Source organism: Dromaius novaehollandiae, chromosome 26, assembly GCF_036370855.1.
Source record: "Dromaius novaehollandiae isolate bDroNov1 chromosome 26, bDroNov1.hap1, whole genome shotgun sequence".
Taxonomy (NCBI): Eukaryota; Metazoa; Chordata; class Aves; order Casuariiformes; family Dromaiidae; genus Dromaius; species Dromaius novaehollandiae.
The window spans coordinates 2,754,016-2,770,486 of NC_088123.1; the positions used below are offsets into that span (position 1 = coordinate 2,754,016).

The following is a 16,471-nucleotide window of genomic DNA, read 5'->3' on the forward strand; positions in this document are numbered from 1 at the left end:
ATGAAGAGATGAAAACTATCCAGGAGTTCAGCTCATTTCTTCAAGACGAGGGTCTGGCCAGAACACAGGAAAGAAAATTGAAAGCCAGAACAAACCTACACTGTCATCTTCAGGGTCACTGATTTCATCATCCGTTCTCTAAGTTTCTTTCTTCTTCTTTCCTCCTCGCGAGTCCATACCAAGGCATTCCTAATTACAAGAAACAAGAAGGATCAGACACAACCATGCAGAAAATCTGACGTGCACACCTGGGGCCTACAGAGTAACTTTATCAAGGCTCTGCATCTACACAAAAGATAGGCATACAGTTCTACTCTGCAGAAAGCAAGTAAGAAGCACTGGAAAACAACCCTCTAGTTTTACTTATTTTCACAATAGGCAAATTCCGTTGCAAGCTTGTACCCTTCCATAGAACAGCAGTGAGAAAGCGGAAGCGTACTTTAATATAAGAAGTGATTAGCAAAACAAAAAGCAGGACATCCACAGAGATTCCTGGAATATAGGACTCTCTCTTGCCTTTCTGTCCTAGAGTTCTCAAAGAATAGGGCAGCGATCCCCACAGGGAGCCTCCAGGAGGAGAGAACAGGAACATCATTCTGGTATCCAGGATTAACCACAGGGATTTCTCCTCTAACCCGGGGCTCAGTAAATGGGGACGTTACCATGAATTTCTTATGCAGACACAAAACTGAGAGCATCAGCTAATCACACACTAATCATCCACCAGTAGAATCATGAAAAAAGCCATATTTAACCAGCAGAGACAGGACTATTCATACTGGGACTTGAAGGATATCATATGGAACACTGGGAAAAATCCTGGTCTCTTTGGAGGGGGGAAAAAAAAGGAATTGATATTCAAACAAAAAGCAACAAAGGCAGGCTGTGAAGATGCTCCAAAAATGAAGTGCCTGTCAGTCAAAAGGACACGGGAAAAAGAACGTAATGTAACGGAGCAAAATGAAGACAGAGGAAACATGGTTGTTACGTGGAACAGAAGGTGCTCTAGGGCCAGAGAACCAGTTGAAATGCTGGCCATCACAGGAAAGGCTGGCACCAGAACAAACATCCCTCAAGTTGCCACCAATAAATGTCATCTGGATTTGAGAAGGGCTCAAAGCCCTGACAAGAAAATGCTGGAAGGAGCTCTCAGTCAAGGGAATCTTTCACAGGGGAGCTCAAGGCCATTTATGAAAACCCTTCCAGGATACATTTGCCTGTAACAGGTGACTAAACTCCTGCACACAGGAGATTCTTTGGGAGGTGAGGAGATGTCAAGGGAAAACAGGCAAACGGGAATCCCAACCTGAGGTTCAGTGAGAAGCACAGGAAACGATACACTGCCTTTCCAGCCTGGAGGCTAACCACGCTTCCCAAGCACACATCAGTCCTCAGCGCGTGATGAACAGTAAGAGCCAGGAACTGAGGAGCAAAGCCATGACAGATGGACAGCTGCTTGTGCCCATGCCACGAAAGGCATCAGGCCATCTTCTGGCACATTTCAACCTCAGGCATCACTTTGAGAAGTTTTAGAGTAGAAAAGCAGGTCCTGAAACAGCTGTTTGGAAACAGAGTGTCCATTCCAAAAAAAATCACAAAAAGGGAATGCAGAGAATGCAGCATAAGGTGTACATGCCAACCTGCCCCTCTTACTTCACCCTTTCTGAGGAAGAAGGTATGTCCTCTCTGCCCAGACAATACCTCTACTATGGCCATGCCTATCCATTTGGAAGCTCAGATTGGAGATGATGGCTTTTCTCATTGCTCTTACACAACGTCCAGTGAAATACTCAATTTTGCCAGGAGAAAACTCTGAAGAAAAGAAGGAAATATGAACTCAGGTCTCTGAACCATGCATGCTCTGCTAAGAAGGAAATTCTGCCTTAGCTATCCATTTATATTCTAGAACTCTTCGGGCTTGACAGTGGAGCAACTGTCAGCAAGAAAGCCTTGATCCACTCCTCAGCTGAGAGGCAGCCTTCAGGAAAAAAGCAGAAAGAAACACTGTCCAAAGATAAGGATCCCAACCCTGCTTTTCTTGTGGACAACTTAATCATCGTATTTGTTCCAAAAGGTATTGCAGCAGCGTCTGTCACATAACTTAGGGTTTCCTGGAAAAAAGCCACCTTCCCCTTCAAAATAACTGCTGCAGAAGGACAGTCAAGCCTGACCTCCTATGGCCCACAATTACATTCTCCATAGAAGAATTTTTCTCCTTGCTCTCTCCCCGTCATGCTGGCACTTAGAAGTGTCTGAAAGATTCCCTCCAGAAGGATGGCATTTCTCCACAGGAAGCCAAAAGGGAACTTCAGACACCAGCTTGTAGCAGCAGTAACCTTTCCTTCTCCTAATGTGCAGAAACATGGTTGCCAAGGCTCACATACCTTGCTGTACACACCTAGGAATTAGCTCTCGCCACCTCCAAAGAAATGGGTCAGAAGACTCACTACAGGCTTAGAGCACTTGGGACTGTTCCTGTTGATCTTGCTCACATTGCTATTTCCACAGGACGGAGGAGGGCTATCACTTCTACAATGAGGAAAGCCACAGTGACCTGGAGAACAGAGTCTTGCCCAGTGTACAAAGTGGAGTTTCAGCAAGAGCATGTCAGACTAAAACCCCCCCAGAAAAAGGCAGAAAATAGGCAAGATTCTTCTACTTCTTGACACTTCCTTGGGAACCGGAAGAGCTAGAGGTACTTGGATTACAAGAGGATCAAGATCAGGGCAGGAGCATGAACACACCAGCACAGTGGCACGAGTGACCAAAGGGAGGCTAGGGAGACTGGTACTTAAGTGCCAGAAACCTCTTCACCTTGGTTTGGTTTCCCAAGTGTATTTAGTTGCAATTAGGTTTATCACCGGACTGTTCAGTCTGCAGTGCAATGCACCAAGTTCCAGCTGTTCCAAGCATGTCTTGCTGAAACAGTCAGCTCTTCTTCTCCTTCCTGCTTTGTGTTAGGCTACAGGACAAAAGGCTAATCTCCACAGACACAAAGGAGCAGAGGAACAAGGACAGGCCAAGGAACCCCCATAACCTCATCAGAATCAAAAGAACACCCACACCGGGCTCTTCAACCAAGCCACAAGGTTGCTTGTGGACAGGTGTCTGGACAGGAAGCTTCTGTGGCCATGCCCTGTGCCTCATAACTGCAGCCCGCCTTGACTTCTTCTTAACTCCCTTGCAAACTATTCTCCAGGCGGAGGGGACTCTCTACCCTGTGCGTGTGTGTGTGAGTGGAGGTCAAAGTGCCAGCCACTGGAGAAGGCGACACTAGTCACAGGGGCTGGGCTGCCAGCAAATGGAGAGACCAGCGTGCGTGCATATTGTGTCCATGCTGTGCGGGTGTGTATGCCAGCGTGTGCAATCGCTAGCAAGCATCAAGCCAGACAAGGTGGAGAGCAGGAGACGAGGTTTTGGAGCCAAGCTTTGGAGTGGCCTTACATCTGGGCTGCATACTGGAGCAGAGGGTCTGAAAGTTGGCCACTGCAGGGACTAGGGGGGGGTCCAAGACAGCAACTGGAGACATGCTGGAGCCTGGGGGTCAGCTACTGGAAAGGCCATTGGCCTGCACCAGCTAGGGGGGAGACCCTGTAGCCTGGGTATGTCTTTGCACGTGAGGGTCAGGGCCCTGAGGGCATGGACAGCCCTGAAGGGCCCTGACCACCCACACCCTCTTCCCAGCAGCCCAAGGCTTCATTGACCATCAGCCCTGCGCCTTCAGTCCCTGTGGTGTGGGTAGGGGTGCTTCTTTGCCTGTTGGGAAAACATGCTTGGCCTCACTGCCTCCTGGAGCTGGGGACATGAAGCTGCGGCAGCCTTGCTTCTGTTGGGCTATTGGAGTTGGCATCTCCCATCTCCCATGGGAGCTCCCACCGCTGCTGTCACTGCTGGCCCCTCTGTAGCATCGGCCTTGTTCAAAAGCGCGTCTGGGGGAGGTACCTTCCCAGCTGCTCAACTCCACCTACAAATGCAAAAGAAAGATGGTTTCCTGCCTCTTCCCACCTGCAGCAACCAGCCTTTTCCTTGCATTGGATTTCCCTGCAGGAAAAGGCAAGAGCTGGTCAACCCCATGGGCTATCCCACAGGCATTTCTATGGCCACTGCAGCATGCATAGCTCTCTCTGCATCACCTCCCCTTTCAGCTAGGAAGCTCAAGAGCAAGAATTGCAAGCCAGACCCTGGACTGGGGAATCGAGGGTCTCTGGGTGCTGTAGGGGCCCTCCCACAGGCACCCTCCCCCAAGGTAAGCACTGCCCCAGGGCCAACACTCCACAGCCCAGGGACTGGCTGAGGCCCACAGGGGACAAGCGACATTCCCCAGACCTGCCTGCCAGCAGTGCGCTGGAGCTGGGAGAGAACCCAGGGTTCGGGCTCCCAGGCAGCCCCTCCCTTCCTCCACCCCACACACCCCTGCCCTTCCCCTTCCCACCCAAACCTCACAGGAGGAGGGCAGGCTTTGTGCACCAGCCCCCACACCACCCCCACACACAGCCCTGCTGCCCCAGGGCTGTGGGCACAGCAGGCGCAGCTCTGGGCTCGGCACTGTGCTCTCTGGGCAATGGGGGAGTGCACGCGCCGCTCTCTTGGGGCATGTGTGTGCAGCAGGGCTGTGTGCAGCATCCATGGTGCAGATGATAGGTTTCTCCTCCCCATTCCCACTCACAGCTCTTAAGGGGCATCCTTAGCCACAGCATCCTGCCTGCTTCTGCAACACACCCATTTAACACTCAATTCTCTTGCTCCAAACCAACTGCAGCAGGTGTCTTGGCGACTAAGCCACTTGCACCGCTCCATGAATTCTGAGTCCATCAAACCACAGCCACGTGTCAGCAGACAAGCAACTCAAAAGGTGTGAAGCAACAAGACAAGGGAAGAGAAGGAGGAAAAAAGAAGAATCAGGAATTTTAAAGGTGTCCACACATGAAATTATTCTCAGGCTGTCTCATCTACTGGCATTACTCAGTGCAATGTGCAAGGGATGTTAGAGGCATTATGACGGTCAGACCTAGACACCCAGCAGAGCAAAATACAAGTTATCCTTGGACTTACCCTGAGATCTGTACTGTGGTAAGCTTCTGTCACTTCTGCAGCACCTTTCCTGAGGCAGGCTGAGAGAATGCAAAAAGAAAGTGCCCATGGCCTCCATCACAATGAGCTGGACTTTCAGGAACAAGGTGCTCTGAAAGACAAGAAATCAACTGGCCTGCTTCATTTGGGAAAAAATATTTTCACACCCAATGGACAAGTTGCATCAAGCTCCTGGCAAACATCAACAAGCTGTACAGTCCATTACATCATGCCTTTACCTGAAATGCCGGGCCTACTCTTCAGTTTGCCTGTACTGACAGCAGATCTGCCCCTCTCCAGCAACTCGGTCCACAGCACGAGAAAGTGCCCAGTGTGCTCTGGAGAGCACCAGCAAGAGAAGGACCAGAGTAACATTTTGCCCCTCGTCTCCTGGGGGATCTTGTAATGGCACTGTCATTCCCGAGGTCTGACAAGCCTTCCTTGACATAACTTGAGGGGAAAGCCCCCGGAAAGGTTACACAGTACCTGCTGACATTCTGCTACCATGAAGATCAGGCTCTTGCCAAGAAGCACATCCGTACTTCAGAGATGCCGACACGCCAGGCTCCCAAACATCCACGTGCGACTCTGCAGTGACCGACCAAGCATGTTGCAGGTTGCCTACACGCAGCAGAGAGAGCACAGGCAGCTTCACTGACTAGCATCATCCTCAGCCCCCAGCAGCAAAACACAAAGCATCCTTCCCTTATAGAGAGCAGCAAACCTAGGGAAGCCTCACCCCCGTCACTGGATTACAGAATCACAGAACGGTTGACGTTGGAAGGAACCTCTGCAGATCACCTAGTCCAACCCCCCCTGCTCAAGCAGGGGCACCGACAGCACGTTGCCCAGGACCACGTCCAGATGGCTTTAGAATATCTCCAAGGAAGGAGACTCCACAAACCTCTCTGCGCAACCTGTTCCTGTTCTCACACTAAAGGAGCTTTCCCTCATGCTCAGTCGGAACTCCCTATGTTTCACTTTGTGCCCGTTGCCAGCTTCTGCTGGCAAGAAGGTTCAGAAATCCAGACAGACAGCACAGCTCTGACCTGCAGAGGCCTCGGGAGCTCCCAGCCCTCCTCCTACACACCACACACGGACAGAGCTACAAAACCCCAGCCCCTGCCCCACACACTTCACAGCTACACCACTTCCCCACTCCTTGCACTGGGCTAAGACATCTGCAGCTGTGGAGCAGCTTCACTCACCTCGGCGAGTCTCTGCTCTCCTTCACCTCGCTTGTCTCTGGACACACAAGCTGCCTGCTTGCACAGAAAAAACCCCAGTCACTTCCATTCTGCTGTGGTGGAATTTCCTAAGGAGTGGAAAACAGAGGGAGAATTTTCCTCTCTCTTGGTTTCCTGGCCCTCTTGTCCTCTCAGCTGGTACATCAAGAACAAGACGAGATGCCTTTGGGCTTTCTCTAATGGCTTAGCCTCATTAGCATGGGTTCAGGCCTTAGGAGGAGGCTTTCCAGGCGTTCCTTTCCCAAGCCAAGTAGTGCTCACATGCATGTGACTCCAGGCTGGGAAGAACCCCCTCTGAAGAAGACAGCCCCAGATGCCCTTGCGCCTTCCTTTCTTCTGGCAGCGAGTGGCTGCTTAAAACAAAAACAAAAACAAAAACAAACAACCCCCCCCCCCGACTCACTCATCTCCCTATCTCAGGCCAACAGAAAAAATCAGAGGACATTGCCTGGCTGGGCAATAAAGTGTCACAGGACATTCACTGCAGGGCAAGTAAAGCATCTGGGGCAGAAAAACCCCAAATCTTACCTTTACATGCACTGTGACACCTCATGGTTATTGGTCAAGGAGACCCAACCACTCAGACAGACATGGCCATGAAAGCACATGCTCCTTGCTCTGAAGAAGTCAAAAGAAGCAAAGCAAATGCTATTAGAAAAGGAACAGAGAAGCCAAGCACGAAATTGCATGAGGCCCTTCCAAAGATTCATGGTATGCCTTCAGCCCAAAGACTGGGTGTGCCTCTGGAAGAACAAACACAGCCAAGGCCATTGCGCTACTAATGTTACGGAAATTAGGCTCGCCAGCCACCATAACAGGGCTCGACCCTAGGTTTCCGCAGAAAAGTTCAGAGCCAAATCAAAGCAAATTAAATAATTAAATTTTAATGACGCGCAAGTTGTATAGAAGTTGTGCTAAGCGGCTACCTCTAGACAGTTTCAGTTCGCTATTCTTTAACAAGGGAAGCACGCTCTATCAGGCATAAGCTGACAGAAATCGCCTTCCCTCGAACATTGCCATTCACTCTGGCCGTGGCACGGCCCCTCTGTCCCCGCTGGGCCCCGCTTCGCTGCATCCCTTCCCCACTTTGGTGTGTCTGGCACCTCTGCTTTGGCTGCGATGGCCGCACGGGGCTGTGTTGTCAGCACCAGTTGCCTGTGAGTGGCCCTGCACCCCAACACACCACGTCGTTCTCCAGCTGGGCCTCCGCCGATTTCCCTTTACCTTAGGCAGTTGCTAGACATCACTAGTTCCCTTCAGCCTCGCTCCCGCCACCCAGGCCCAGGGAAGCGCTAGCAGCTTCTGAGCAGCCGTGCTGACACTTCACCTGCCCGAGCAACAGAGCGACTTGCTTGCCGCACTGCTGCCGGGCGCTCCTGCGGCGCCCCATTCGCGCCTTGGCTACTGCCAGGCCCAGTGCGCCAGCGCGATCTCTGCCGCCCGTCGGCATTACTGGCACCTGTTAGAAAAGGACGCCTAAGGGAAAAGGACTGGGAAAAAAGTGTTTCTGCTTTTCATGGTGAAATTCCGCACAGAAATCTGAAGCACTGCCAAGGACTGGGTTTTGTTTTCACGGCAACTTTATTGCTCTGAGAACACTCTTCAAGCTCGGATTGGTTAGCATTGTTTGGAGAACGGCTCTCTGCTGGGTTGGATGGTAAGTGGTGGTGTAGATGGGAAGGTTAGTCAGAGTCTTGATGGATCCCGTCCTCAAGCTCTGCATCTGAACAACAAAAGGAAGCAGGCTCACTCCCTGTCATGACATTCAGCACAAACCCATCTGCTCAGCGGTTTGCTTTCTAAACAGCAAAGAGCTGAGCCTGCCCGCAGCTTGACGTGCGCTGTGACTCCGGGACTGGAGCGACCTCGAGAAGGAGGCTTCCAAAAGCCTCCCAGGAAAAGCCATTGCCTGTCGGTTGCGTGCTAGGACGGGTGTACTGTGCAGAAGAGCAGGACACGGCTACCTGCTCCCCTGGCCGACGGTAGACCTTAGGGACGTGACATTTGGTGGCAGTTTTGCCTCCTTTCCTAGCGGCCATTCAAAACTGGAAACAAACACACACACGAGGAAAACTTGTGTCTTTTTCGAATTGAGGCAGAATATTTGGAAGCCAGGGCGTACTGCACAGCCTTCCTGACGCAACCCCTTGAAAAGTATTTGAAAGACTACTCTCTGCTTGAATCAAAAGGAATCCTGCAAACTTCCTCCGGCCCCTTACCTTCCAGCTCCCCGCGGGATGTGATGGAGCTCTATTGCTGGCTTCCAGCTGCACGGGAAGGCTGCCCGTCCCCGTGGAGTTGTTTACTGCCACGGTTGCTGTATTGCTCCCGTAGAGAGCTGTCTGGAGGATGGGCTTCTTCCTTCTCCTCCCGTGGGTACTTCTGGAAAGGAGGATCTGAGCATTCCAAGCAGCTTTCCAGCTTCTTGATGGGTCTGCTCTTTTTCTTCTTGCTCTTATGCTTGCGACTGTCCATGTGGAGTGCAGAGAAATCCAAATCATACTGTCGGAAGGAAAGGGGCAAGTTAAGAACAGAAAAAACAGATGTGGCACTCGATGCCTACATGGGACTGTATTTTATCAAGTCTACTGCAGGGGATGATTTGCAGCTGCTCTGTGGTAATTTCTGAACGTCTGCCTTACTAAGAAACGCACACCCTCAGAGGTCGAGCGGACATTAGGTCCTGGCTTGTACACACATCCTTAATTGAGGCTAGTTCTGGAAGAGGTGCCAAAGAAAACAATCATTCTCGTAGCCTGATCCAGAAGCGTGTGCACATGTGCCTCTAACTGTATGGTCCCGTTAGTGGGTAAATTGGTCCCGTTAGTGGGTAAATAAAAGCGGAATATTGGCGAGGAGACAGGAGCATGCTGGCCAGCCAACTATTCCAGCTGCCAAAACACTTGGTGTTCAGACTCCAAGGGGAACAGCAGGTCGCGACCCTTAGGTGCACCACACAGGCATCAACCTGGACTCACGTATTCCTAAAGAATTATTGCTTCCCTTGTTATCTGTACATCTAAAGAACTACCGCTCTCCTTGTTATCTCCAGCGCATGCACACTACGCCACATTGTAGCCTATTCTTTTGCCTCAAACCCCCACCCCCCCGAACCTCGCCAGGGGCCGATGCTCTATGGTGCCTGGGGCAGCCCAGTCGTCTGCCCGCAAGGTTCCTGGGGTTCCCCTTGTGGTTTGGGGATTTCAAGGTAATAAACATCTAATAACTTTATTCCAGAGCGGTGTCTTCTACCCCTGCGTATTCCAAGCAGCAGTCAGCACCGTTAGCAGTCCCCTTCTGAAGTGCTCAGCACTATCTTTCCTGCCTTCACTTGATCGACCTACCCACGTGATCTCCAGACAGACGCCACGCTACTGAGAGCTCTTTAAAGCCAACTGGCAAACAGGAGGAACAGCCAGAGAAGAACGAGGAGCAAACTGGGGAAATCGCTTTTCTCGGTCTTTCTCCGTTTCCCTTCTATTTTGTTGTTGCTCCCTCCGGCGTGAGGATGTCCTCTTTTTCTGTTTCTTTGCTTTTCAGTCTTCCGGGAAGAGCCCTCAAAACCGGAAGGAACTGACACAGCTGAAGGTGCTCGTCGTTGAGGAGAATAGTTTTCAGACTGCTGCTCCGGGACTGGACAGCAGTGTGCATCTGCTCGGTGGCTGCTGAAGTGATGCCCGCCTTCCCCTCTGGCGTGTGATGACAGGTGGAGCCACCTGCTTTTGCAAGAATGCTCGTGTGACCTCTCTTGCTCTGTTTGTCCTCTGCTTCGGGATCGGTAAGGAGGACATTTTCCGGAGCTTCTGCCCTTATCCAGGCAGTTTCTGTCACTACGGGAAGATGTGCGCCTGCTTCCAGGGCAATCCTGCTGCAGGTGGCAGTTTTGCTTGTTTCTTTCCAGCTTGCGAGAGCACCTCCTCTTGTGGGAATCACCGCCCATTTCTGTGACGCCAATGGTACTGGGATCCTCTTTCAGGGCTCCATTTCTCTTTAAATGACTTGAGCTCTGTATTTCAAAAGAAGAGATCGTGAGATGGCTATGTGCAAACACACAGCTTGGAGAAGCCCCAAACACAAACCCCTCCTACCAGGGAGTCCCACAGATTGCCTCAGGAGATGAAGAGGAAAAAAACAACAACAAAAAATGCCCCACTCTGCTTTAATTCGAAGTGCAAGGCCAGCAAGTGTTGTTCATTCCTACTTTTGGTTTTTGGCCGACTGGAAGCAAATGAGCATCATTTTTGAAAGCCCATCCAAACAGCTGAGCACGGATTAAAGATGGCCCCAAATCACTCGCGCTCGCTCTCGCGCTCGCTCTCTCTCTCTGTCTCTAGCTATGTACCTGCATCCATTTTTCCCCTTTCAACTTTCCCTGAAACCCCCAGCATACTTGTTCCAGTGCTCAGGAATAAGCCATTCTGGTTTTGCTGTCTCAGCTCAAGTGACAGCACTAACAATAAACCAAGCAGTCTTTCCCTTTTTTTTCCCAGGATTTGAGCATGACTAGGCTCTACTTCCAATGTCTCACTGTGCTTCAGGAAGCGGAGCTGCAAGTAAAGAAGCAGCAGGGCTGCACGCAATTCAGCAGCAGCCACTGTTTGAGTGATTCCGGCTGCAGCAGGAGAGCTGTGAAGAAAGCTGCAGGGTGGGAGGGAAAATGCAATGCAGACGCTACCAAAAAAGAAAAAAAAAAAAGGAAGAAAAAGGCAATTCCCACTACCCATTTGCTGCCTCTCTCCTTCCCTCTCTTCCCCCCTCCCCCCTCCCAGTTACCTTCAGCATATGAGGAGCAAGCTGCGGTTTCAGAAATCCAGCCCCCTTCTTATTAGCCCCCGGCTGACCAAGGCACGAAGGGGGATCAGATGGCACGGGCGCATCAGAAGTGCATTCTCCAAGTGTCTCACCATCGCACCTTGGGAAACAACAGCGATCTCAGTTGAGACATGCCCTGTCAGCCTCCTCTTGGGCTGAATCCCATCCTGCCATCATCTAGGAGCAGCTGATACGTCATACTGAGAACGTAACCAAGACTACAAGCTGAAAATTAGATGCTGCTCTTCCTACCACGGCCGTCCCTTGCAGAGCAAGAACTCATCCTTACACCACCTCTGGCCTGAATTTCTCCTCCTTTATGGCATTCGCCAGCTCCACAGAGCACGTACGTAGCAAGTTACGCAAGTGCAGCAGGTGAAGGCCAAGCAATGAAAGACACTGCGTGACATGGCGAATTCCAGACTGGACAGAACGCAATTCTACCAATAGTCCTTTCCGCCCAGGACAGAAGGAAAAACACGTCAGAGGAGCAGAAGAGAGGTTTCAGCAGCGCGAAAAGGAAAGGTACCCCAAACCCATCTGAATGCTCGCTCTTACCAGATATAAAAAAGTAAATATGCCTGCTGACTGAGAACGGTTTGGAGGTCGCAAAGGACTACCGAGGCATCATTCATCTCATACCACAGTCCATTACTGGCCTGCAATGAAAGGCAACGATGCCTTTAGAGCAACTCTAGAGCGTGCTCTCTACAGGAAAACCCAGACAGAACACTAGCAGACAAAGGAGACACCAAGACTAGTCAAAGGAGACATGTAACGAGCTCTTTCCCCTTCAAAACAATGGTTGTCAGTAACATGCTGGGACAAGTTTCTCTTCACCAGCACAGATTCTGCCCTGCAAGAAATGAAGCTGATGCTTACCTTGGTGAAGCAGAAATAGTGTCCTGCACGACCGCTGGCACCTCTGTGCACCAGGACTGCATATAAGGCGTAGAGGACTGGTTCTCCAACTGGCTGAGACATGTATGCTCGCAGGTCCAAATACTCTGGATATTCCACATCCTGAAGACAGAGCAAGAGGATTCAAAACTCATCTGGGAACACTTCATGAAAGAGCCGGGGAAGAACACTGCTGGAAGCTTAGACAGACATGTTTTGCCTCCTCAGAAATCAGTCTTCCCAGAGACAACGTTTAATCACTTCCATTGCAGAGAACTGCTCAACGCAAAACCAGCTCTTTCAGAGCGGAGCATACGCTTATTGTCACAAGGGAGCTTTGCTGTTACTGGAAGAGAAAGAGTCAGACCTACTTCTTGCGCTGATTTTGCCTAGACATCTCCCATTGCTACGGTTACAGTTGGCCGACATTAACAACGTTGAAGAGAGTGTTCCGCCTTGGGAAATCTCCCTTCCCAAGAAGGCATTACACTTGCATAGATACCTTGCTAATCTTTCCACCAGTGAAGTTGGCAAATCTTTTCAGGGCTATGGTGAGAACGTTGGAAGAGCAATGTATTGTAAACCTCTTGGACGCAGCAACCATCTTCTCACACCTTCAAAGCAAGCACAGGCAATTGTTTCAAGGCATCTTCCCCCCTCCCCCTCACGCCAAAAGTCAAGCAAGTTTCCATGTCTCTCTCACGCTCATCCTAGCTGAATGGTACTTCCTTGCCTAAGACGGGGCTTCTTTCCTTAAAGCCACACCCTGCATTTCAGCCTTGCTCCTGCAGAGAACCTGGCAGGATGTAGGAGGCCAGCTCGATACGGATCGGGAACGTTGTCTTTCGGTAGCCAAGCAAATGCCTGAGCATGTATCTTTCCTGGGCCCAAAAGTAAGGCTTGCCGACAACGTGCAAGGCAGCAGGAACGTGACTCTCTCACCGGAGCGCGGTTCCGGAATGCGAGCTAGCGCCTGCGCTTCTTATCAAAGATTTCCAACTAGCTGAACAGAATGACACAGATTCCGCTCTGAGAAGCAAAGGTACTCTTTTCCAAGCTTTGGGTGACTTCAGGGTTCATTAGCTGCACAACCCAGAGCTGCGTCTCCTCGTCTCGTTTGTCTTTCTGAAGCAAAGCAAAGGGTAACTTCTGCTCTGAGGCGGGCAATGGGTTCGGCCACTATCTCCTAGTCCGATGGCATTAGGAAGACTACTTACTTGCTACATTTGTAGCAATTCTCACCATCCAGCAGCTCAGGTCTCACAAATTCTTTGAGCGCCCCGGGGACAGAGGAGGCTGCCTGGAGGAGGAAGAAAGGAAGGCACTGAGTTGCTGGAAACTCAAATGCCAACCCGCAACTCCTCTTTTGCCGCAGGGCCTCCCTCGTGCACACGTGGGAGACCTACTTGCGAAGCAGCCAACACCGTGAAGAAGGAGGCAGAAGCAGAGTATGCTGAACACTGACCTTGTTTGAAAAGGACTGTACTTTGGTACCAAGAGCTACCTGTCTGCGGTAGCGCACAATCAAGTTATCTGTGGTATGCCTTTGCGTAAATCACAAGAGCAAAAAAAGCCATCGCGTACCAATCAGAAGTGTATCGGGGTAGTCCAAAACTGGGAAGTATCATAGGACGAGCACGCGTGCGGAGATACGCTAATTGCTCTCTCTCCGGCTTAAACCCCCCCACACACATGGAGACCATTCACGGGGCTTCCAGAGGAGGACCAAGTCCAATCCACCTCCCAGCCTCCACCAAGCGTTTTTGCCGTGAACAGCATACATGCCTACGTGAACTCCGTCGAGTTTAGAAAGCCACAAAAAGAAAGAACAGCCCCCGAAAGCTCGGGGCCTTCGACGGCATCGTCAGCCACCGCTCCAAGACGTCTTACCTTTATCTCCAACGGGATATCGAGGAAGGCCTCATAGGACTCTGAAACTGCTTGGCAGCTCAAGCACGTTACTGGAAGCCAAACAGAAGCACTTCACAAAATGGGAAGGAGACTCACTTTGCCCGTTTACATTATTGAGAGCCGCTACTTCTTGGCACACCGCAAGCTCTTTGCAACAAACGGGCACAAAGGCACAGATCAGTTCCAAGGACAGTAGTAGTTTCCAAAAGTACCTCTGGATCTTAGGAATCCTCCAAATATTTGGTGAATGACCGTGGTGGCTTGCGACGACGTGTCCAAGCTGGAAACAAATTATCATCAGCGCTCAGAAGAGCTGAGGCGGAGAGGTAGCTCTTTCTTCAAAGAGCTTTTCTTTTCTATGAAAACCCTGGACAAAGGTTTTCACGTAGGGTAGGAAAGGAAGGCGTCAAAAGTGCTAGAGAACACTTCAAGGTTAACTTGGTTCTGCTTACCTGGTGCTTCCATTCAAGCAAGCAGTCTGCATAGCAGCCACGGTGTAACATAAGAATTCGTGAGCATCTTCCTGTCTGCCAAAACAGAAATGCTCCCCTATTCCTAATAAATACAAAGGGCAGAATGCTTATCTCTTCAAAAGGGACAGAAAACCTACTTTTCTAAAAGCTCTCTCTCCTACAACAATTAAACTCTCCAAGCCCTTTGCACCCGTGAAATAACCCTCTGAAAATTCAGACGTTTCTGCAAAGAACGCCATCTGAAATGACTTACGTCTAAGGTCACTGAAGACAGCCGTAGGCTCGACGGCATTGTCAGAGCAGAACAGGACATGCTTAACGTGAGCTTCCATCGTACACAGCATGCAGAAGCCTTGCTCACGACCTGTGAAGAGTCAAGGAAGAAACCACCTCTGGCTAGTGCGAGATACCTATGTACCTGTGGAAAACCTTAAGCACCAGCAATCTCCAAGTTGGAAGTGCGGTCTCTGCTCTCCGTTCCACGCTCTCTTCTCCAAAGGTGCCAACAGCCCAGTCTGTGCGCATAAGCATTAACCAGTAAGCCTGCACTAGCAGGCATTTTCTGATGAAGCACCTGAAGGACTACTGCCAAGCCCTCTTCTGCAGGGAGGTGCACGGGAATAGCCCGACTAGCTCATATTGCTTTCACGGTGCTCTGTAGTAGTTTTCCTCTTCTCCCGGTTCAACAGTGACCACATCAGGTCTCGCAGCGGTCGTGCATTAGGGAAACCCGGCTGGGAAGGAATACCAAGAACCTGTGATGCCCTCCTCCGAAATTTTATCGTCTTTCGAGCAGCCGGAAAGCCACAGGCCAAATATTCATGAAGCGCCTTACTTCCCAATGCCCTTGATCATTCACAGGAGGGAAGAAAGAACCCTCCTTCGACGCCGGAGCACGGGGCATTAAAGGAAAGCAAGCACTCCCTCAGCTATCCTGAGCCTGCCGTGCATGCGCTCTTAAAAGGGAGCCCCTGCAGGGACACTAGGAAAACCCAGAGTCTGCTTCACAGAGTCACTGCTGTCCTTTCACCTGCAGAGCTGTCCAGCAGCTTGCAAGGAACGTGATCCCAAGTACTCACACGACTGGCTGTGTTCCCCAGAAAGCAGGTAATTGGCCAGAGGGGGCGTGTAGGTCAAACACTGTAGAACAGAGTTGAGGAAACACGTATTGCCCAGGTTGCGGAGTCCAGCTCCAACGCTTTGCCTTTGCCGCCAAGCCACAGAAATCTTCTCGGGTGGGAAATGCATCCTTTGTGGCGGAGCAATTCCATCAGTAATGACTGCAAGGAAATTAGATTGTAAAAGAGACTGCTGGCCTTTGTTTTAGGAACGGAGGTTCCAAAGGCAGTGTTCTGGAGAGCAGCCCCCACAAGAACCAGCTGCCCTGGAGAACACAAGCACGTAGTAGAGACAGCCCAGGAAGGCTGCCACTCACGTTGGCTGGTCAACGCACAGTTGGGGAAGAAGAGTTTACTCATCTGTTTGACTTTTTCTCGTGGGCAACCATGACTACTTGGCCTTCAGGAACTGTTGCCAAGTCCCTTCCATCCCCAGGCGCTCAGCTGATAGTCCAGTTATGCTGGCCTTTTTCCTTAGCCACTGCCAGCGCCTTTGGGGAGTCACAAAATTCACCTTTACTCTTGAAGTCTTTACTCACAGGAGTAGCTCCTTTCTAGGCCAGCTCCTGCAGGTGGGGCCCGACCCCAACTTGCAGAGCATGACTTCATTTCTGTCACACGCAATTCCAATTGGAAAAGGAACGAGCCCAGTTATCCAGAAGGCTCGCTGAGCCCACGCTTGCTTCCGCCAGCGCAACGGCGAGCACCCGGGCAGAGAGCGCGCAAGGAGCTGCTGCGCCGCCGCCCTCTCTGCCGCAGTGACCCCAGCTCTGTGGGCCATTGAGATGGCGGGCAGCTCGGCCAATGAGAAGGCTCGTAGCAGCTGAGTGGGCCGGTCCTGATGTGACGCAGCCAATCGGATCGCAGCGTGTCTGTGACAGGCAGGTGCCAGGGGTGGCGTGGCCCTGCCCCCCTTTAGGACCCGGGGCCGCAGCTGCTG

The 16,471-nt window shown here is 51.1% G+C and overlaps 2 protein-coding genes across 2 annotated transcripts; both read right to left on the reverse strand.

Moving 5' to 3' along the window:
* Window positions 1-7,856: 7,856 nt before the first annotated feature.
* Window positions 7,857-13,145, reverse strand: LOC135323677 (ubiquitin carboxyl-terminal hydrolase 42-like). Its single transcript, XM_064497744.1, has 7 exons — window positions 12,532-13,145; window positions 12,012-12,152; window positions 11,688-11,788; window positions 11,091-11,229; window positions 9,662-10,323; window positions 8,537-8,819; window positions 7,857-8,040 (listed from the first exon to the last, which is right to left on the reverse strand). The coding sequence occupies exons 1-5, from the start codon at window positions 12,631-12,633 to the stop codon at window positions 9,703-9,705; spliced, it is 1,104 nt and encodes a 367-aa protein (XP_064353814.1). The 5' UTR covers window positions 12,634-13,145; the 3' UTR covers window positions 7,857-8,040; window positions 8,537-8,819; window positions 9,662-9,702.
* LOC135323654 (ubiquitin carboxyl-terminal hydrolase 36-like) lies at window positions 13,029-15,941 on the reverse strand. The gene is made up of 6 exons (XM_064497682.1): window positions 15,493-15,941; window positions 14,667-14,777; window positions 14,393-14,495; window positions 14,153-14,220; window positions 13,925-13,990; window positions 13,029-13,183 (listed from the first exon to the last, which is right to left on the reverse strand). The coding sequence occupies exons 1-6, from the start codon at window positions 15,659-15,661 to the stop codon at window positions 13,029-13,031; spliced, it is 672 nt and encodes a 223-aa protein (XP_064353752.1). The 5' UTR covers window positions 15,662-15,941.
* Window positions 15,942-16,471: the final 530 nt, after the last annotated feature.

Coding starts and splice junctions, on each gene's coding strand:
- LOC135323677 (XM_064497744.1), bottom strand. CDS start 12,633: ATGGTTGCTGCGTCCAAGAGGTTTACAATACATTGCTCTTCCAACGTT. Junction 11,230..11,687: donor TATTTACTTTTTTATATCTG/GTAAGAGCGAGC, acceptor TTGTTTCCCAAG/GTGCGATGGTGAGACACTTG. Junction 10,324..11,090: donor TTGCTCCTCATATGCTGAAG/GTAACTGGGAGG, acceptor TTTGAAATACAG/AGCTCAAGTCATTTAAAGAG.
- LOC135323654 (XM_064497682.1), bottom strand. CDS start 15,661: ATGCATTTCCCACCCGAGAAGATTTCTGTGGCTTGGCGGCAAAGGCAA. Junction 14,496..14,666: donor TGTCTTCAGTGACCTTAGAC/GTAAGTCATTTC, acceptor TGTATTTATTAG/GAATAGGGGAGCATTTCTGT. Junction 14,221..14,392: donor TGCTTGAATGGAAGCACCAG/GTAAGCAGAACC, acceptor ATTTGTTTCCAG/CTTGGACACGTCGTCGCAAG.